The sequence below is a fragment of the Psammomys obesus genome, unplaced genomic scaffold, assembly GCF_907164565.1.
Source record: "Psammomys obesus unplaced genomic scaffold, mPsaObe1.curated_primary_1811, whole genome shotgun sequence".
NCBI classification, from domain to species: domain Eukaryota; kingdom Metazoa; phylum Chordata; class Mammalia; order Rodentia; family Muridae; genus Psammomys; species Psammomys obesus.
Window position 1 is genome coordinate 21,296,879 of NW_026585895.1, and position 23,334 is coordinate 21,320,212.

Genomic DNA, 23,334 nt, shown 5'->3' on the forward strand with positions numbered 1-23,334 from the left:
GAACGCGCTGCTTGGGAAACTACATTATTTTTGTGAGCAGAAGCTGAGGGCTTGGATACAGTTCACGTGACGAAGCAGCGGAGATCCCTGTCCTCCTTTTTACTGTTATGGTGACCTCTAGCAGTTACTGCCACCAAGTTTGTGCTGGGAGGAAAGAAGCATGCCTTCTTAATATGTGTGCAAAAATGAGTGTGGATGGATGAGTGGGAAGTCTGGGTCCATCCATGAGTCAGAAATATTGTCAAAGTGAGGATACCTCTCTGACTTCCCCCCCCCCCCCCCCCCGGAGAGGTAAGATGTTGTAATTTGTATGGAAAATTTGACATTACAATGAAAAGGATTTCTTAAAGTGAGTGTCGTTTCCTTTAGCACCGAGGATGCAGGAGCTTACAGAGCGTCTTCACACATGCTTGCTATTGGTACAGAGCGCCGAGAGGCTGGGGGGACGTGGATGACTCATTTAGCCTCTCTGAATACTGGTTTCTCACGAAGTTGAGTTGTTAATGGGTGTGTCTGCCACAGAAGATGCTGGCTACCCTAATTTGCATTACATCTGGGAAAGCTCCGAGCTCGGGTTCTTCTGACACAGTGCAGATTTGATTGTGAGATCTACATAGCCCAAATGATGAACTTAATCAAACACGCTCTGCATTTCAGAGCAACATTTTTACCAGCAGATTATCTGTACAGACTGTATAGAGTCTCCACCCTAAATTTACATATGCTAGGACAAAACTGGGGCAAATCTTGACTTTACATACACTGAGAGTCAGTTTAAGGTCATAGTTTAATTGCTAGTGACTGGGAAATGAAGCCAAAAGTCAACTATGATTTCCTTAGCTACTACCCTCACTGGAAATTTTACTGGGAACAATATTCAATTCCTAGATTGTATTTATTGGCATTTTCCCAGCCACTATAGTATACTCTTCAACTCCTGATTCTACATTTAAAATAACAAATGGAAAGTATGTCAAAATTTACTTTTTGCCACAGAAATCTTGGCCTATATGTCTAGAACTGGAATTATCTTTGCAATGACATTTTCCCATCTCATTTTACACCTTGCCTTTCCCTTACAAATCATATTCTCCTTTCATCAGTACATCTGCCCAAAACGCTCTTCGACTTGACAGTTCTATCCCACACTCGCCTCTGAGCTTATAACAAGACATACCTCTGGGAATTGCAAAGTGCCATATTTAAAATCTCTCTGTGAGATATCCAGGTTTTCCTGTGTGATCATGAGGGATTCCTCAACTCCGAGTTCCAGAGCTAATCTCTGACAACTGATAAGCACAGTATTTTCACATTAGTGTATTTATGTTGTGCTAATATACTTAAACAGTATGTATGTCCATTGAGAGTTTTTGTACAACTTTCTTTTCAGCGTCTCGTTTTTAAGGACGGTGTCTTACATATTTGCTTAGCATGGGCTGAAATTCCTTGATATCTTCCAACCTAAATGGACCCGTTCAAACTGTACGGAGATGCCTTCTGTGTCAACAACGTACTCCATAGGGACAAGAGTCCACAACAAAAAACAAGAAATTACTGATACACACAGAGCACGGGTGACTCCCAACTGTTTTACTCTAAGTTCAAGGAGGGCTGTAGGCTGCACAAAGCCACTTACATGACGTGGTGGAAAGGGTAAAGGTGCGGGGCCGGAAACTAAACCGGTGACCGCCAGGAAGCAGCAAAAAAAACATGAGAACAGGGAAGCCTGAGAAGACTTGTAGGGTCATGGAAATATCTTCCACTTGCAGAACTGAAAGCATTTGCCGAACTCATTAGCCATTCACTCGGAAGGGCGGTCTTCATAACGTAGCTGTATTCATCCGGCTCGGGACGACTGACCGCTTCAAACAAGGGCTCCCCTGGCAACTTTGAGCTGTGTATCTTCTCCCCACGCTGTACCAATAACGTGCAGTGTCCCTTTGCATCTGTTTCTATCTCAGTGGCACGGGTAGTAATTTTAAATAACCTACACGTATCTTAATATAGTCTTCTAGTGTTTGGAGATACCATGATAATTGGCTGACGAGTTATAAATGTAAATATTGCAAAATGGAATGGGTCATCAGAACAAAATAGACTTCTTCGTAATAGACTTGGTTGTGAAATGGGAAGACTGTCCTAGTGATATTCCAGTCATTTGATTTTTCACGTCAACTAAGTTCTTTTGCCAGTGGGTTATCGTTCTAGTGTTGCACAGTGGTTAGCAAGTTGAAACAGGTAAATGGTACTATACCCCTGTCACATAAGAGGAACCCGGCCCATGACAACCCGAACAGCAAGTTTCACAAGTCCTTCTGACTCCAAGGCAGCCTCAAGAACTCCTGTGCCCTGACATTTCTCAGTTTAACGTCTGCTCTGGCCTTTGCTGGTGAGATTGCACTCACCTTTGGAGATAAAGTGGATAAGAAAGGAGCCTTCAAAAAAGAATGACCCTGACTACAGAAAGCAGCCCTGGGATTCAGTGAAGGGCAGACACTTGCCATTCATTTGGTGGATGGCGGCTTCATGTAATTATAGTAAAGAGAAACATTTCCAGACTCACAGACTCTAGCGAATGTAATGCCAAACGTCAGTCATATCTTCTTTGAGAAGATTCTTTTTGAGATTCATTTTAAATTCATGTTTATTTATCTCTGAAATGTTAATTTCATAACTGGTCAGTAGGTTTGTATAAAATTTATAAAATTTTATGCTTTGCTCATTCCACCATCATCTTAACAGAAAACAGCCCAATGGTTTCTATAATAATTTTTATTTAAAAGCTGCCATTTAAGCTTAGAAATTCTTTCCGGGAGACAGAATTTATGTGTACAGGTAAGATACATAATTCAAATCACAAATGTGCAGGAATTCACATTTCCTTTGCTGTTGGGTGTTGAGGACTGTGGGTAGGTAATGGGGATTTGAGTCACTCTCGGCAGCTGCTCATCCATAGTGGAATGTTTTCAGGGGAGCCTGGGAGAAACTCTTACCTTTTATTCACGCTCGCTCGGGTGTGCCTTCCTCACTTGCACTGAACTGTATGTACTGTGTGCTGTAGAGGTGTGCAGTTAAAATACGTTTATTCTCAGAAATATTTTTTAAATATTTTAAAATGTTTTCCTTTGCAGAATCAGACACAAGTTTGGCAGAAGGAAGTGTCAGCTGCTTAGATGAAAGTCTTGGACATAACAGCAACATGGGCAGTGATTCAGGCACCATGGGAAGGGATTCAGGTACTGCCTAACTGTTGTGTAAACCTGAAAAAGTGTGAAATAAGACACCATATAGTGGAATGCATGGGGGCTGTTCATGGCCTTTCTAATGGATTGATGCAATTAAGCCAAAATTTTTTTTTCAACAGCGAGTCATTTTGGAACTTTGCCATTTACTTTCTTTAACAGTATAACTTGCTCAAGTCTTACAAGAAAACTATAATTTTGATTTAGTATGTGTCTTTTGGTCAGGCACAAGCTACATTTCATAGAACCGTATCGTCTATTCTGTTCGTGAGATCTGCTTCAGTGAATTTAACTGCGTTTAAAGCCTTTGTGCACTGTGGTATATTTATCTCTTACAGGATTATCTTTTTTTTTTTAATTTGAAATCTACTAAGACAGAAAATTAATACTTCCGATAAAATTAAATATGACTACAGATAATAAATAGGGTCCCTCTTAAAAACTAGAGTCCAGTTAGAACTCACTCACACATAGGGCTGAGCGAGTTCTGATTTGGGTATAATATAATAATAGCAGAGCATAGATGGGGTTTGGGTCGCTAAATGAAAACTTGAGTAGGAACTTCCCAGACTGCTCTCCATATTGGCTGCCTCTGACACCTGCAGGAAGTGAGAACGCCTTTTCTAGTGCCCCCCCCCACTTTTCTCAATACTTCCTCTTATTAGACTTACTAACTTGTCGGCTTGATCGATTCAAATTATCTCATTCTGTCTCTCGAATGTGTGATTAACTGAGATCTGGAGGGTTAGCATCTTTCAACTGTGGCCAGGGGCTTATTCGTCTACTATTCACCTTTCTATATTTGCCCAAAAGTTTGCAGAAAATGCATTGCAAAAATTAACAAGCCAAACTGCTCGGCCGTGAGTCAGTTAAGGACCAGAGGGAAACTGACAAATTAAGAAATAAGTTTATCTTACTCTTCTCTGTGATCGGGTTATTTCTATTTGGAAAATACTGTGTGGTTCATATTGTTATGCATTGCCAGATTCATATAACTATAGATCAACGGGGGAGGGGGAGATTTTGCACAAGCATGGTCACTTGCTGCAAAAGCTTTTGAAGTGGGATTACACCATGCTTCTTTCTATTTATGTATTTCCCCCTCCCAGTTGCACTACTGCATTCCTCACCAGGTGGTGTGAGGAAAGCCAGTTCACCGAATGTCAGTCATTGACAAAAGGGTCAGTCTGTTTTCTGTTTAGTGCGGTCAGCGTTGAGTTCTCCATAGGGATTGAATTCGATTCTCTGTCTTTGTTATGAAATAGTTAAATTTAATACTTGCCACTTCTACTGTATGCCACTGATGCTGGGACTCTAAATATACTCTAGCTGATAGTTACGATCCATATGGGTTGTTTTAAGCTGCCTTGCCCTATCCTAATTTGTATTTGTCTAAGTAAGGGCTTCTCAACAATATTCATTCACTCAATAAATATCTAAAACACATCCTCTATTTGCAGGGCATTTTGCCTACTTAGAGCTGTTAGCAAATGTATTTGCTGATTTCTAGTCTTCAATGTGGCATGAAAGACATGATAAATCTGAACGCAACCTATTTTCGAAAAGCAAATACATTTTCAAAGGCAAATAACATTTTTAAATGCAAGTGCATTTTCCACAGATGCCCTTCAAGGTCTAGATGGATCGGCTTCTAGGATCAAATAATGATTTTGTAGAGTGCACAGTACAATTGAGAAATGATAGCATTTATGAAGTATCTGACCCTCAAGTGCATGCTAAAGCTTTACAGAAGTCATTTAGTAAAAGCTTTTGGTAAAATTGGTGAAAGGTTAAATGCATATTGGATCATTGAATAATACTGTAGGAGCTGAAATTGTTTTCGCCTTTTAAGCTGACGTCACAAGGGACGTTATTCTCCTTTCAAAGGTGACATACGGAGAACCAAGACAGTTGCATTAGGGTCTTCGTGGAAGTATCGTGTACTATAGCAGAATGTGATTGCTGGCACTTTCCTAGTTTCAGTAGTCTAATTAGGTTGCAAGATTTCTTTTTCCCCCATTTTTTTTAGAAAGATATATTGCTTCTCAAAGCAGTGACACTTTTTGTCAATCCATATTGACCTGATATGGAGAATGTGCCTCCTGCTATTTTGAGAAGATGTCTATTAATATTTGTCCAATAGGAATGTTTTTTCCCCGTGGTTACACACGATAGGTAAAAAGGATGCTTTGTCGATTTCAAACACATGCAGTGGCAGAACTTTTCTCTCCAAGAATAACTCAGCTGTCAGAATCCATGCAAGAATGAAATTTGCCTCGTGGTGTAGTTCCCAGAGGATATTATTATTATTTAAACTCTATTTCATCTCATTTTGGGCCACTTACATGTTGCAACATAGTTGAAAGATCTTCGACTGACTTTCATTTTAAAGAAAATGCACAGCATCCTTCAAAGCCTATATTTATTTTAATGCCATTTTCATTATTGGATTTAATCGATTATGATTTGGGTTATATTAATCATATAATTGGATTATATAATTGGGTTATATTGATTACATCAGAGAGAGCCAAGAATAAATAAACAAACTAAAATCAAACATTTTATTTTTACTTGGTACTGGCTTGTGGCTCATTGACTGCAGCCCAGTTTTCTCCTTATGGTGATAGAGAAGATGAAGCGCTTTTTATCATTGCTTATGTGGATAAATTTTTCCATCCCTGTGTCAGAAGATGTGATAAGGCAAGAATCAGGCAGAATATTTAGCACTAACCCAGAATTTTTCTTTGGATGCTGTTCTCATATTAAATCCAACTCTTTTTTTTTTTCCCCAAATCCATTCTGTTTTTTCTATTTTAAATCTCTAGGCTGCCCACTGGACCTCCTAGTACTGACTCAAAAATATATACAAGTATATATGTGTGTATATATATATATATATATATATATATATATATATATATGTATATGTATATATATATATATGTATATATATATAAATTATATATTACCTCAGTTTCCTATACTGAGGTCCTTTGGGAAAGAAGCTCGTGGGCTGGAGAGATGACTCAGCCAATTGTTAAATGCTAGGCTCACAACCAAAAATAAAAAAGAAACAAACTCACTTTGGCAGTGTATAGCACATAACCGGTGCCCACAGAATGAACTAGTGGCACATGACCAGGTCAGTAGCAGTGAAACCTCATAGCTTTGGTTCTGGAGGTAAGTCTTAAAAGTGATAGCCCTTTAACTCTGCTAACCCTTTTTAGTTACAATACTATAATAAAGTCCCGCTGTGTTGCATTGGTTACGTTTCTCATCACTTAACCACATGCTTGACAAGAAACAACTTAGGAGAAGAAGAAAGGATTTCCCTAGCCTGAGGTTTAGAGGACACAATCCATCATGGTGGAGAGTGTCGCTCCTGGCTGGAGAAGCTGTCTGGCTTATTTCTCTGGCAGCGCTAACAGGAAGCATGCTGTCCAGCCTCGTCTCAGCCAAGTTATTTCCTCCAGCTAGACCCAACCTTCCAAAGCACCTTCATCTTCCCAAAGCAGAGCTATCTGCTGCAGAGGACACAGGAAGTGTCCCGTGGAGTGGGATGAGGGGAGGACAGGACACCTCACTTTCAAACTAACGTGCATGAGTGACGAAGTTGGGGGGGGTGTCATTCATTTTACTTGAGTTTTGGGTTTCTAGAAAAGAGACCTCGAAAATTCTTGTGTTTCTCTCTCTTTCTCTTTCTCCTTCTTTCTCTCTCTCTCTCTTTCTCTCTTTTTCTTCTTGCTACTAAATGACAAAGTAAAAAACATAGTAATCAAAAGGGGAGAAATTATCACTTAAAAGTATATACAAATAATGTAAAGAATGTAACATTTCATTGTTTTTAAATCTCTACCAAAATTTTGATTGAGTAGAATCAATGGAGAATTTATTGATATAAATTTCTGTCTTGATTTAGATATTGCTTAAAATTTATCTTTCATTATAAATACTCTAGCTCTTTCGGGGAAAACTGGGTAATAAATGCTTTTAGTAGAGACGATATAGTAAGGTTTTTATTACCTATTATAAACGCCACTTGGTGGAAATGAAATGTTATCATTAAATAAATCTGAACCTTATAGAAACATAATGGAAAGTAAACTTAAAATGATGATGATCTGTGTGATATTTTCCATTTAAAAAAAAAACACATTAAATGACTCAGCAGATGCTCCAACCATAGCTTAAACGCAATGCATCTGTCGTTATTTACGCATAGAAGGCAAATGTCCTGATTACTCTGGAGATGGTTCTCACTAAGTGATATTTGGTGTGAATTTTCCTACCTGTTAAGATAGTTCTGTCTCAGCAAGTTAAAACCCACTTAAACAGAATCAACGGTTTGCGGAAATAGAGCTGTCAGCAAGTTTTTTAAAGTTAATGGGATGGTGTTAGTTTGGTTTTACTGTGATCACTGATAAGGGAAGGGGCACTCGGTTCATGTGTGGTGAAATACTGATAAGCGCCGTCATTTCATCTTTTCTGACGGAGTAGAGCACAAGTGGACATTTAAGTGGGGATAATATTTCTTTCACTACATTCCATGTTGTAAGCAATGCCTTTTCAGAGCCTTTCCTCTCGGCTAATCGGATGGGAACACATGGTCGCTTCCGAACAAAATATATCTAAACCAAGACTTGTTGTAATAAGGATATTCTAACATTTATAAAATCACGAGGTGTTAGCACTTACTCTGTCAGTATTTCTTCATTTAAAAATGTTTGTTAGGGAAAGATTTACAGTATATTTTGCTTTGGGTTTCAGGAGAACAAGTGCATGGAGGCTTATATCAGGAAGTAATGAAATTACAATTTAAAACTATATGGCAAAATTCATGACAAATTTAATTTAAAACTCCACAATTAGGTTTTGTCTCTTCACGGAAACAGTACCAATGAAAGGCCAGGATAGGAAGTGTTTTCCTGCTGCTCCCTAAATATGCTTTACAGGCTGGTTGTCTTGAATACAAGAGATCTCCTCTCTCTCTCTCTCTCTCTCTCTCTCTCTCTCTCTTTCTCTCTCTCTCTCTCTCTCCCCCTGCCTTCTTCTCTACACACAGAGGCAGCTTTCCACGTCCACCAGGGACACAGGTACAGATCCTATCAACTGTGTCCAAACTGTAGTTCAAAATTTGTGATGAACACATAGAAATATTTTGTCGTTACTCCTTAAATAATAAAGATAGCTTTTAAATAAAACATTTACGTATATAAACAGGTTTATAAGTAGAAATCACTTGTAAGGAGACATACATGCACATTCTAAACCAGCGATGTTCCAGCTTGTAGGCAGACCTAGCCCCTAAAGCCACACAGATACAAAGAGATGATAGCAGGTACGTGTTTTGTGGCATTTCGTTGTCAGGTGATATTTTAGCAAATGAAGGAAGTAGTTCCAGCTGTTATTTTTCTCTTTAATAAAAAAAAAAAAAAAAAACGTAAGTGAGAGCAGTGAGAAATAATGACTCCTGTCTTTCTAGCTCTTCTTGGTTTACAGGTAGGGAAGAGAAACCAGGACAAACGGCTGAACAAAAAACCCTGTGTGTTACAAATAGGAACCTACAAATCCTTTCTGTGATCCAAAGGGGGGAATGTCTCTCTGAGAACTCCTCATATTGTCTCCTCTCAAGGCCTCCATACTGTTCATTCGTGTTATGATAGGGGACCTGGGTCATATCCTGAAAGGCAGAGCGGACACTACCTGTTATGGAAAACAGAAAATGGGGTGGTTTGGATCACAAAGGAAAGAAACTTAAACCAGGATAAGCCTGCCTGCAGCTTCAGACTCCTGAGCCTCAGCCTCTTCCTTGCTTTCTCTTATGCTGCTCTTCCATATTCACTTCCTTCAGATGAAAGGATGGGGACACAGAGAACATCTCCCGAGCCAGAACTGCAGCTCAGGCCTTATCAAATGGAAGTGGCCCAACCGGCATTGGAGGGGAAGAATATTATCATCTGTCTCCCCACAGGGAGTGGGAAAACCAGAGTGGCTGTTTACATCACCAAAGATCACTTAGACAAGAAGAAGCAGGCATCTGAACCCGGGAAGGTTATCATCCTTGTCAATAAGGTATCCACGTTTGTGTCAGGATTCCCACTTCCGTTTCATTACTCTGAATCTATTAGATGACAACATTGGTAACAATGAATCACTCACAGATTTCATCTAATTAGGTGTAATGTCAAGTAAGCCATTTATTTTAATTTTCATCTTTAACTTATGTATCTAAAATTCAAGAGAGTAACTTTAAAATTTATTTTTTTTCATAAAACTAGACCATTAAATCAGATAGTTCTAACTTACGTACAAAAATTAAATTTGCCAACACACACACACTGTAAGGAAAATGAATGTGAGCATGTGACCTGAAAATGTTCCTGGAATTGGGATCAACCACTTTCTTTCAAAGTCTCGTTAGCCAGTAATCTTTAATGAAGCATAGTACATCCTCTTTATCCAGAACATACAGAGTGTGACTGAAAGACAAAGAGAAAATTAAGTGACTGTTTTATCTATTTCAAGTAGGCAAATTATTTTGGAAGAGTGTATGTAAGTATGTATTACATTAAATGCTATTGAACTTTTATTTGAAGATTTAGATTTTGCAAAAGTCCCCCCAAACCATTTTCATATTAACATTGAAAACAAAAGTTATTTATTTGAATTTTATTTAGATAGATGAGAATTTATACACTTGTAGACTAGGAATACTAATGTTTCCTATTCTATAAAATAAAATTTAGTGTGCTTTTTGTGACCAGCCTTTTTCTTATTATCATTTATTCACTTATAGAAATTACATCGGGGCTAGAGAGATGGTTCAATGGTTAAGCGCACTGGCTGATCTTCCAAAGGACCCAGGTTCAATTCCTAGCATCCCCATGGCAGTTACTGTCTGTAACTCCAGTCTCAGGGGATCCAATGTCCTCCTACATGCAAGCATACATGCAAGCAAAACACCAGTAAGCATATAATAAAAATAAATTTTAAAAAAGAAATAAATTGTACCAATAGACTTCTAAGACTGCTTTTAATTTTTTAAGATTTATATTAGTCCAGAACTTTTGGTAGGAAGCTGCTTTGCCATACTAAAAAACATATGGAGTGATTTCCATCACAATGTTTGAAACAGACATGCATGTACCTTCTGAGTCTAACGTGCTCTCCTGGAACTGGGCATGTGGCTCTTGCCTAAAACAGGCCAGGCTCTGGATCTGAAATCCAGCACTCGCAAAACAAGACAAAGGGACCTACCTTTATACCTTTATATCTACCATAAGAAGATGGTTTTTAATTTTCTTTTGCAGGTGATAATGATATATTAATATTTATTTGCTCAAAACTTTTCATTTATTCCTTTTTTAAATATAAGTTTAAATCCTATGTCTGCCTATTAGCTTCCATGTTTGAAGTTAAAATTATATTCTCTCTCTCTCTCTCTCTCTCTCTCTCTCTCTCTCTCTCCCTCCCCACCCTCTGTGTGTGTGCTCATACTTTAAAAGAACTGACTAATGGCTCATTAAATTTTCATATTTTCTTATCTTTCTTTATCACTGGAACTTAATGAAATCAAATACTTCACATATAGGACAGGACTGCGTCCTAGGTCCACAGGAAAAGAAGAATCCAAACACACTTAAACTGTTTCTTTGTTTCTTTGAGGCAGGACCACCATTTTGAGAATCTTAACCTCACTGCTGCTCTTCTCAAAGGCTCTCTTCCCTGTTTATCTGTCTCTTTGTTAAGTATACAACCTCATTCAAACCATGTAACTTCAAAGCCCATTTCTCATTCATTTCCTTCCCTTATTTTCCTTATCTAGCCATAGGACCATAGGCTATAAGAACTGAGACAGACTTTTCACTTCTGCCAGTTAATGCCTGGTACCAAGGATACCTCCTCCGTCTTTCTAAACAATCACAGCTACTCTTTCCACATTTGCCACTCAAAGAAATCAGTGCATGCATTCACCCAAACTTGTGTATTCTATGAAACTCACAGTCATTCTTTCCTCTGTCATTTGGAAGCGTAAACCTATCTCTCCTACTTTGCCACAGCTCTCTGCAAAGAAAAGGCAGCCTCCTGTGGGCACTGGCTGATGCACAGTTCCTTTCATTATTTATGTAACTGATTCCCAGGCTCCTCAAGATTTGGTGTCCTCATATTCTTGCAGACACAGTATTTAGAACTTGACCAAATGCCAGAGATACAGTCTTAGTAATGTGGAATGGGGGAGAGGTGAGGCAGGACTAAGTACATTTTGTACATCAAAATGCATCCTAGGTTAAAACTTTCTTAATTTATTTTTCTGTGCAACTAATTTTCAAGCGTCAGTGCAAGCATTTTCTTATTCGTGTCGTTTGATCCTTTCAGATCCATTTTTTACTATTTTATGTGTCTGTGCAGCCCATGCACGCCTGACGCTCCTAAAGGCCAACAGAGGGTGTTGGATCCTCTGAAGCTGGAGTGACGATTCAGTAGAGTAACTGAGAATTTCCCATTAAGTATCAAAGCTTCTGAGTTCCAGACATAAAAGCTAACTTTTCCCCACTGAATGAGCACTGAGAACATCCCTCAGTCCTTCTCTGCCTCCTTCTGGTTTTCCCGGAGGTCACTGCAAGTCTTTCCAGTAACTCTCAATTTAATTAAAGTAGCTCAGCTGTAATTATTGGTGTCTTTGGCAGGAAATCTCTAACTTAGTAAGGCAGCATGTTCATGGTCAGCCCACTAGCAATGTAGTGTAACTTTTAGTCTAGAATACAGAAACCCTGGTCTCTAATACTGCTTACTTCTGTCTCCATCCTTTCCAGAGTTACAGCGTTCAAGTGCAGAGAGAAATGAAAACACCACCTGTGCTCCCAGACTTTCCATTTCCTATCTAGGGCTTCAACATCACAAGGGAGAAATCCCAGGTTCCTTCAGATGCTGCAGTGCAGCCCCATATGATTCAGCAGAAGTGGGTAGCAGTTGGGCTTGATTAGTCTTGGCACACACTCTGTCACATCTCAGGAAAAGGCTCCAAGAGGACCACACACCTCCCAATTAGCCATGTCAGCCTTGCATCTGGCTTTCTCCGTGTCCTTCAGTGGGAAGTCAGTCGCACCCAGAGTGAGTCTCAAGATTGTCCCACAGTGACTGCGTTATCAGGGGATCACATTATGAGGAATAGAGTGTGCTGAAGCCTGGCCTTGACATTCTTCCTGCCAGCTTTCTGTTTGATATATATATACTCCTGGACTACCATCCTTTTACAAACTCCTAGAATGAAGGAAACCCTCGAGATAGCCTGACTCAGGCTGGCAATATAGCCCAGGTGTGAAGAGTAATTGCTTAGCATACAGGAAACCTGGAGTTCTGTCCTCAGCAGAGAAGCAGCACTCAGACTCCTGCTTGGTGGAGCATGCTTGTAATTCCAGCACCCAAAAGAGGTAGAAACAGAGACAGAAGGATCAGGAGTTCAAGGTCATCCTAAGCTACATAGGTGGTTCAAGACCAGCCTGGACCCTTTCTCAATCAAAACAAAATTTGGGAATAAAATATTCTAGCTTATCTTCCTCTTCATCTGGGAGGTATTCTGAGTGACTAGCAATCATAGGTGTCAGTGGTACTTTCGGCAGATAATGAGACAGAGTTAGCTGGAAAGGAGGTAAATTCTCTCTTTCTCTCTCTCTCCCCCTTGCTTGCTACTCTGTTTTTATTCAGACATTCACAAAGCCATTGTAGTAGTTCATTCTCTTCCATCCCATACATTCTTCTAAGAAATGTGTTGATGGTACTATGCAGGTTCCCCGCTCTCTCCAATTTTATAGTCAGACAGCCTCTAGGAGGATCCCAGGCACTAAGAATAAAGGATCCCTAGGATCGAACTCATGACCATCCTGAGAGCTGTTAAACTGAATTTAAAATAGTGCACTTACTGTTCCCAGCTGACCCTGCTCTACACATTAAGAATCAATTTTGTATCAACCACACTTTCAGGTTAACTCCTGATTGACCCCCAGCTTACCAAAGTTCCTGCAAACCTTCCTTTGGGAGGTCAGCTAGCCTTTCTCTGTGCTGTCACTCTGCTTGTGTCTCTCTGGGGGAATAATTACATCCTGTGTGATGGGTTGTCCTTAGTCATGGAATATATACTCAGCTAGACTGAGTTACTCTTAAGTTTTATCAGCCTTATCTTAAATACCTTTGTGGTCTAGATACAATGTCTACATCTACATACGAACACAATGGATATTTAATGTCAGATGAATAGAAGGAATGACACAGACGGTAATGTCAAATTCACTGATTAGATGTAAACATTTCTCTTAAAAGTCCACATATAGGCCTTTGATATTCTCCTGTGCCTTTCACTTTGCTTTCCTCTCTATTTTTTCTGAATTTTAAAAAATTCTGTATGTTCTCATTTTTTTTTTAAGGTGATGTTAGCTGAACAACTTTTCCGCAAAGAATTCAACCCATTTTTAAAGAAATGGTATCGCATTATTGGGTTAAGTGGTGATACCCAGCTGAAAATATCGTTTCCAGAAGTTGTCAAATCTTACGATGTTATTATCAGCACAGCTCAGATCCTTGAAAATTCCCTCTTTAATCGGGAGAGCGGAGAAGATGATGGCGTACAGCTGTCAGGTTGGTTGGAGTCGTTACTTTTTGAAAAAGACTGGTAGAAATATTAAAGACAGCAGCAGAGGTTGCTAGTCAAGTAGGTTTTTACATGCTTAAAAGTAACCTTAGTTTATTTTAAGTTATTTTTTATTTCATAAGACTTCATTGAAGTGTTCTACTTCCTGGAAAAAAAAATGAACAAAAATAGAAAAATGTTTTAACTTGATGGCTTGCTTTTGCATAAGTATATCGGTACTAAATCAAGCATCCAGCAGTCACTGTGTTCTACCATTATTTGTGTGAGACACACACACACACACACACACACACACACACACACACACACATTCAACTTACCTCTTGACTGACTCATACCTTACCAGAGTTCCTCTGAACAGTTCCTTTGAGAATTCAGCAGTTCTTCCATTCTGCCATCACTCTGCTTGGGTTTCTCTGGGAGAATAATTACATTGTATAATATATGTACACACACATATTTGATGATAGATCCTATTAGAACTACATTCTTTACAGTAGAATAAAACTACAATCCTGCCTACATTATTTGGAATAGTTAAATAATTAGGTAAAAGGGGGAGAAAAGTAAAAATCAATCATAATAATTAAAGGCAAAGCTTAAAAAACACAAAATCATGCCCCTGTAGATAGTATTGTTTACACTTGGTATTACAGAAATTGACTGTATCAGCCCTAAAATTAAATTTTTATTCAAGAACGAAAGGAGAGTGCTGGGAAGATTTTGTGACTGTTGTTGCTGTTTGCTTGTTTGGGAAAAAAAAAAAAAAGGTGTAAATTTCACTAACACTTCCTGAATCCTGTCTTGAGACACAGATAATAGCTAGCGGAAACAGTGCCATGATTCACATTCACAAACTTTGTATTCATAAACCTTGTAACTGGTCACAGGTGAAGTCATACCAGCAGACGGACATAGGGCTGACATACCACTGTCTCTCAGTGGTAGCTCTCTCCTTTAGCTCCAAAGAGCTTGTCTCGCGCTGACATGCTTATTTGGATAAACAGACCTTCTCCCTTTTCCATTAAGATTTTTCCCTCATTATCATTGACGAGTGTCACCACACCAACAAGGAGGCAGTCTATAACAACATCATGAGACGGTATTTGAAGCAGAAGTTGAAGAATAATACCCTCAAGAAACAAAACAAGCCAGTAATTCACCTGCCGCAGATACTAGGACTGACAGCTTCGCCTGGTGTTGGAGGAGCCAAAAAGCAATCTGAGGCCGAAAAGCATATCTTAAATGTAAGTCGCTCAGTGTGTGTATAACCAAAAACAGCTGTGTCAAATGCCTGCACTTCTTAGGATTTTAAGTAATGTTGAGAGTTCAAGTGTCAATGTCATCAGTTAAATGAAAGCTGTTGGCTCTGCCTTTTGAAAATAGCCTCAGCCTTCTACAACAAAGTGATATTCTTGATAAATACTTGTGATACAGAGCAAAGGTTGATCGTTTTCACTCCTGAGGGCTTGCTACTCCATGACTTTCAAAGCAGCATGCCTTCCATGTCTTTTTTTCATTGTGTGTTAGTCTAGAGTATGGGTTACTCAAATTAAAAGTGAAAAGGCAAGTGTGGTGCTTCCTACCTTTAGTCCTGACACTCTGGAAGTAGAGCCGAGCAGATTATTTACGTAGTGAGCTCCAGGCCAGCCAGTGCTGCAGAGTGAGAACATCTCAAAATAAGGGGTAGGGAGAGTGGGAAATTGAGATAGGAGGATCTTCTCTCAGAGGCACACTCAGAGCTTCCCAAAATTGGGGTGCCATTTAAAGTACTGCTGTTGATTTCGGGTGGTAAGGACTCCAGAGATCTAAGCCTCACACTGTAGGTTGAATTCAGGAGAAATTGTTAAAGCAAACAAGACTCAGAAAGGGATTGTCTCCAAGATATATCTTATTACCGGGATAATGGCATAATGTCTACCTGTCATCTAGGCACAAAGACTAAGGCAGCTCGTTCCCTTGTGCAGTCTCCTTTGCATTTAGAAAAGGATGAGATTATGATCTATTAACATCCTGCACAACTGTGAACACAGCTGCCTGATATAATCAGATAAGAGTTACCACATAACTATCCTGTTAGTTCACATAAATCTCTCTAAGTCCTATGTTACGGCTACAAAATGAAATTTAAAGGGCATCTTTTTCTAGAATTAAGACTTGGAATACACTTTTGGAGGACATCAGAACAGATATTGTTGATCATCAGTTAATTAAACCCATAGTAAGCAATGCTAAAAAACTGTATTTGATAAATAATGCTGCATGTTACTTGAATGAATTGCTACGTTACATATTTATACTAAAAATTTCATATAACACAAAAATAAGAAAAGAATACTTAAAGTGTCTCTTTTCCAGATATGTGCCAATCTTGATGCATTCACCATTAAAACAGTGAACGAGAATCTTGGTCAACTCAAGCACCAAATAAAGGAACCGTGCAAGAAGTTTGTGATTGCTGATGATACCAGAGAAGTATGCACTTAGCATTTCATAGGTTTTTGACTGGCAACACCATATCCATTTGGAAGATGGCTGGGTCTATTTCACATTCACCATCTGAATATTCCCATTTAACAGTTCTATCAAAAATCGATACAAGGCAGCAAAAACTGCTACTCACTGTTTCCACCATCTTCCTCCTTCTGGCTTGGCTACATATGAATCTTGGAACAGTGGAAGTTCTGGGCTGAGGAGGCTTGGATAGCTAAAGTAGAGGATTTGTGGGAGTCAATACCCTCTTAGTGACTTGGTATTCTGAAGGATTGATTTCCTGACATTCCATGGAGCCATTTTGTTGCAGTTGCAATGATAATAGAAATCCTCATTTGCATATTTTCTATCTTTGGGAAACAGATTATTTAAAAAAAATGAAATATTTAATGTACCGGTGCTTTTCTGGTGAATATTTTCACTAATTTAAAAAAACAAAAAACAAACAAACAAAAAAACTTCTATTCAGTTTGGATGTTTAGTAGATGATTCCAGTATTTTATTTTGTAGAATTGATAGGTTTTAGAAATGTGTAAGTTTAGTTCCCTTGAGAATCTAACTGGTAAGGCAAGTGGGACTAAATGATGGCGTGTGTGTGGAGGAAGTAATGCTCCAAGTGTTGTGGGCATCAAAGCAGGGTCAGCGTCCTCCATTTTCATTCTGAACTAGAGCTGTGCTGGCACGTTGACCATACTATACTCACTTTTACATTTCTGTCACTTGCATTTCCCCAAAAAGCTCAAATCCATGCTTCCATTCTTGGTCATCCAGAAACATTTCTCTGGATATTCTTTTGAAAAAAAAAAAATTGCCATTCTTTTTTGTCTTAACTTTTAAAATTACTCTTCATTAAAGTATGATGCATGGAGAAAAGTGCAAAATGTACCTGTGGATTTTCGTAATTTGACCAAACTTATGCAAAAAAAAAAAATATATATATAGATAGATAGATAGATAGATAGATAGATAGATAGATAGATAAAGAGACAGTACATTCAAGGCCCTCAAAACACCTTCTTCCAGGCCCCATGCGGAGGGAAACTATAAGTTTTAACTGATTTTGAACTTTATCCAAGTCAAATCACATAACATACATTCTTTCATATCTGGATTTTTTTTCCAAAGTATGCTTTTTATTTTGGAAATAATAATACCGAAACCTGGTATTTACATAGGAATATTACCTAAATAAAATTAAAGGATTTCTAAATAATTATGCCTTAGCCCAAACCATTTTTTAAAAATTTTCTTTAACTTTCAAGATTTGTAACACTCACTGAGTTTACTTTTTAAAAAATTCAGATAGGCAATTTTATGATAGAGGTTTATGGTGTCAGGACTGATGTGTCCTGACAGTAGAAATAAGACTGTAAAAGCAAAATGTATTGAACAAGGAAGAGATCAGAGACTGTTCTGTTACTTTGTCTAGGTAATGTTCCTAAACCAATCTTTTAATAATATGCGAATTATTTTTAAAAAGATAATGAGTGCCATTTCAAACAACTTTAATAATATATTGACGATTGATTTTAGAATCCATTTAAAGAAAAACTTCTAGAAATTATGGCAAGCATTCAAACTTACTGCCAAATGAGTCCAATGTCTGAATTTGGAACCCAGCATTATGAGCAATGGGCCATTCAAATGGAAAAAAAAGGTAAATTGGGTTTTGATCTAACAGTTTTTCTCTTGTTTCCACCGAGATTTTAGATGATCCTCTTAGACTCAGAAGCTACCCGAAAGCAAATGGGGAGCATCAAGCAGAATTTGTGTGTCGCGGGCGCGCGCGAGCGTGTGTGTGTGTGTGTGTGTGTGTGTGTGTGTGTGTGTGTGTAGGGCAAGCCCACACATGTTCCAGCTCCTCATCTAAGGAGAGAGGTGTCAATTCACCCTGTTTTCACTTTCTTTTATTACGTATAAAGTCTTAAGGCAGCTATCAACAGTTCTGTCTTCAAAGGCAATTTTACTGACGTGCTTTCCAAGCTGTTCAGTTCGGCTACGGTTGAGGTTCACGTGGCTGCTCACCCTGAGCTCAGGCAGCAAGCCTTGGAGTTGAAAGCCACCCGATTTAGAACTCCTGGCACATATGGAGCCTTGCTCATGCCAACACTACGATGGAGTTAGTTCGGAGCCATAGTTGCTGTAGGACGGCTCTCTGCCCTGGGCCTCACTCAGTGTCTCCTTCCACAGCTGCGAAGGCTGGAAATCGCAAACACCGTGCCTGCGCGGAACATCTGAGGAAATACAACGAAGCCCTGCAGATCAACGACACGATCCGGATGATTGATGCGTACAGCCACCTGGAAAGCTTCTACGCTGATGAGAAAGAAAAGAAGTTTGCCGTCTTAGAGGACAGCGACGAGAGCGAAGAAGATGCTAGCAGTCACGATGATGAACTTAAGGACAATGTAAAGAAATCTTTGAAAATGGACGAAACAGATGAATTTCTCATGGATTTATTCTTTGGTAAGACTCAATATAGCACAAAACACATGTTCATGGTCTTCTCAGACAGAGACTCACTGCTCTAAGTTTTCTAGAAGGCACTCAAAATTCATCTTGAAAGATAAAAGAATCTCATAAAGACTGTGGTTTATAATTTGATATGGCAGGTTAGCTTTTAATTGTGTGATCATAATTAATCATTTGATCATCCACTTTTATTGCCAAGACTATTGCAATTAATTAACTAAACAGTCTGAGCACTAAATATATCACATGATTACCTATTAATGAGTCATGTCTTCGTGTTTCAGTACGTAAAAATCGCCAGTGTCATTTTTTTTAATTTGCTGATGCAAACTGATTTTATTTTCAAGAGATTTTAAGTTATTTTCTTCTTTAATTAGTCAACAGAAATAGATTATGTTCTATCAGCACAATGGGGTGTGTGAGTGTCTTTAGTGGGCTAGCTAGATCAAGCTGATAACATTGGTAATTGCTTTTAAAGATAACAGGAAAATGTTGAAAAAACTAGCCGAAAACCCAGAATATGAAAATGAAAAACTCACTAAATTAAGAAACACCATATTGGAACAATTCACAAGGACTGAGGAATCATCTCGAGGAATTATTTTCACGAAAACACGGCAGAGCACCTATGCACTCTCCCAGTGGATTATGGAAAATGAAAAGTTTGCAGAAGTTGGCATCAAAGCACACCACCTAATTGGAGCAGGACACAGCAGTGAGGTCAAGCCCATGACACAGGTATGGTGTCCTTTTGGGATCCATGTCTTAAATTTCAGCTAGTCTTCTGTAATCTTTTGTAATGTTGCTACAGTTTTTCACATCTCACAAATACATTCACAGAAGGCTCGCGGTTTCCATTGTTTGCTCTTGTTAATGGTAGGCTGATCGTGGTACGTGATGAGTTAAGGGATACGTTATAGTGGAATCTCCTTTTTACCGACTTACAGGAACATCTCAAAAATGAATAACTCTTATCTTAACGATTCATAAAGAAATATTTACAGTATGAAATCAAACAGAAACTCAAAACTGCTCAATATGTATGGATTATAATCAAAACTGGACAATAAATATTTGTAAAACGAAGTCTCTTAAGAACCTGGAACCTCACAGTCCCTGGCTGTGTTAGGGACAGGGTTTTGAAAAGGTTTCTGCTCTTTTATCAGCTTTCTAAATTATATTGTTTATTGTGTGTACAGTTACAAAAAACACTTCTGAGAAGAAAAAAAAAAAGACACTTGTGAACCGTATAAGCATTTAAATGTTCTTCTGAAAGCTAAGTTTCCCCTGAGTCTTGCTGAGTGAGAAGATGTATGCTTCAGTTCTGTGGTAGCCATCATAGCTTCACACAGTGGAACCAACCAAATCCATTTACTGTTTGTTTAAGAGAAGAAAACTTGAGTTTGCCCACTCTGAAACCCAGTATGTTCACACTCCCTCATGGTAGCTCCTCATCAGGTCTAACACTAGGGCTGGCCAGCTAAACTATGAAGCATTGCGGTCTCTCCTCATGACCTGAAGCGGACTCATCTGTCCTGATCGAAGTTAGGAACATTGATCTGAGGGCCTGACACTGAGCTTGGAATTTTATACTCAAGGACTCTTTGAAATCAAGCCATAGTTGTATGTTGAAATCAAAGACACCATTTTTTTTAATTATTTATTTATATGTGTATGTTTTTAAATGTTGAATGCTCTGTCTGCATGTATGCCTGCATGACAGAAGAGGGAATCGGATCCCATTATAGATAGTTGTGAGCCAACATGTGGTTGGTAGAAATTCAACTCAGGACCTCTAGAAGAGCAGCCAGTGCCCTTAATCACTGAGACATTTCCCCAGTCCCAAAGACATCATTTTGATCAATGGATATGAAGGAATAAGGCAGAAGTTGTCAGGGACCTTGCTATAATGTTCTTCCACATTGATGAGCCAAATAAAAACTCATGTTCCCTTTAAGACGGAAGGAAAGGACATGAGAGAACACACTTGGTCTGGAAGGTAAATTATGTTTAACTTGTAAGGATAAAACTGTGTACTGAATGCCACATAGGCTAGTAGCTCTGATGAGAGTCAAATGGAACTAAAGTACACTGACTGTCTGTATCAGATGAGGTCTGTGCTCAGCCACTCTTCCAATGAAAAAGCCAGCACTCGTGTTTCAACGTAGTAGCTCTGATGAGAGTCAAATGGAACTAAAGTACACTGACTGTCTGTATCAGATGAGGTCTGTGCTCAGCCACTCTTCCAATGAAAAAGCCAGCACTCGTGTTTCAACGTATTTATGTTAGCTTTCAAACTTCACATTTAAAAAATCCTTGCTGTGAATTTATGTTCCCTTTTGAATAGACCTGATGTTTACCCTGCTTAAACTTAAACCTTCCTGAAAATAAAATTAAAGAATAGCTTTTTTTTTTTTTACTGTCCCAGCTCCTCTCCCTGGAAGCATCTGGAATTTTGACTTTCTCCTGTGTCCTTTCTGGAATATTCTATAGGTTTCTTTCATGGATGATTCTTAAGTGACCAATGATAGTATGTGAAGGATTTTCTGTGTCTCAAAACTGATATAAAAATTTCAGTGAATTTTGTTTCCTAAGTATCAGACTCTGACATTAACGTATTGAAAGGTAAATCCTATTTTAGCCTTGCCAAAGCCTTTTCTCAGCCAGCAACACCTCTCCCTTTCTTCCTCTCAAATCGCCCATCAATTTATTTCCTTGGCATAAAGAATGTCTTCCCACCTCCAGACTGCAGGATGGAAATATTTTTGTTATTGTGTGGTAATCCCAGATTGGAAATCAAATGTTGTCTCACCACCAAGTCTTTGTTCATTGCCAAAAACAGATGGCAGCAAATTTGTGTATGATCTAATCCTCTGATTTACACTGACCAGTTGCAATTTATTATTTTCTCTACTAATTAGAAGATCTGAATGTGTTTAGCATCACAAAATTTAATTTATTAAAATGTTTCCACAGAATGAACAAAAAGAAGTCATTAGTAAATTTCGCACAGGAGAAATAAATCTGCTTATAGCTACTACAGTGGCAGAGGAAGGCCTGGATATCAAAGAATGCAATATCGTTATCCGTTATGGCCTCGTCACGAATGAGATAGCCATGGTCCAGGTATGGACAGGGCTCTGTCCCTAACGTGTTTCTTCTCATTTCTGTGTTCCTGTGTGGATTTCTCCCTTCTACTAAATCAAGACAATACCTCTTAACTTTAAGTATACGTCTGTGTTTGTGCCAAAAGACCGATCTTAAAGAACTGCAAGAGAACGCCTTTTATTTTATTTTATTTTTTTTTTCTGGGTTCATTTCAATATTTATTTATTTTTTATTTTTTTTTATTTTTTATTTTTAGTTACATTTTGTTAACTCTGTGTCCCAGCTGTATCCCACTCCCTCATTCCCTCCCCAACCCCACACTCCCTCCCTGGTCTCCTCCCTGCCCCTTTCCAAGTCCCCTGATAGGGGAGGACCTCCTCCCCTTTCATCTGTCCCTGTTTTATCAGGTATCTTCAGGGCTGGCTGCAAAGTCCTCCTCTGTGGCCTAACAGACTGCTCCTCCCCTGGGGGGAGGTGTCAAACAGCCTGCCCTTGAGATCCTGTTAGAAATAGTCCGTGTTCCCCTTACTTTGGAAAACTACTTGGTTACTGAGCTACCACAGGCCACATCCGAGCAGAAGTTCTAGGTTATATCCATAGATGGTCCTTGGTTGAGTGTCAGTCTCAGAAAAGACCCTGTGCCCAGATATATTTGGTCCTTGTAGAGCTCCTATCCTTTCCATATCATACTAACTTCCCTTCTTTCATATGATTCCCTGCACTCTGCCGAGGGTTTGGTTATGAGTCTTAGTGTCTGCTTTGAAACACTGCTAGGTAGAGTCTTTCAGATGCCTTTTGTGGTAGACTCCTGTCATAAGTTCAAGGCACATCCCATTTGTCTTTCAACTAGGAGTAGTGCTACCTCAAGACCCAGCTATACCACTCCTAGGTATATACCCAAAATTTGCTCAAGTACACAACAAGGACATTTGTTCAACCATGTTCGTAGCAGCTTTATTTGTAATAGCCAGAACTTGGAAACAACCCAGATGTCCATCAACGGAGGAATGGATACAGAAATTGTGGTATTTTTACACAATGGAATACTACTCAGCAATCAAAAAGGAGGAAATCATGAAATTTGCAGGCAAGTGGTGGGATCTAGAAAAGATCATTCTGAGTGAAGTATCCCAGAAGGAGAAAGACAAACTTGGTATATACTCGCTTATATAGACCTACAAGACATGATAAACATAATGAAATCTACACACCTAAAGAAGATAATCAAGAAAGTGGACACAGGCGAAGGTGATTAATCTTCATTTAGAAAGACAAATGGGATGTGCCGAGAACGCCTTTTATATGACTGCTGTTTGTTGAACTCCTGTAGCAACCTCTTACAGTTTAACTAACAACTCTAATTTGGTTGCT

The 23,334-nt window shown here is 38.8% G+C and overlaps 1 protein-coding gene across 1 annotated transcript in view; it reads left to right on the forward strand.

The window, feature by feature from the left end:
* The window catches only part of Ifih1 (interferon induced with helicase C domain 1), a 51,662-nt gene that overhangs the window by 23,075 nt on the left and 5,253 nt on the right, over window positions 1-23,334 (forward strand). The window contains exons 4-12 of the mRNA XM_055600874.1: window positions 3,132-3,236; window positions 9,097-9,317; window positions 13,667-13,877; window positions 14,920-15,137; window positions 16,249-16,365; window positions 17,917-18,040; window positions 18,574-18,849; window positions 19,334-19,593; window positions 21,832-21,981. Coding sequence (XP_055456849.1) covers window positions 3,132-3,236; window positions 9,097-9,317; window positions 13,667-13,877; window positions 14,920-15,137; window positions 16,249-16,365; window positions 17,917-18,040; window positions 18,574-18,849; window positions 19,334-19,593; window positions 21,832-21,981 — 1,682 coding nt within the window. The remainder of the gene's footprint in view (window positions 1-3,131; window positions 3,237-9,096; window positions 9,318-13,666; window positions 13,878-14,919; window positions 15,138-16,248; window positions 16,366-17,916; window positions 18,041-18,573; window positions 18,850-19,333; window positions 19,594-21,831; window positions 21,982-23,334) is intronic.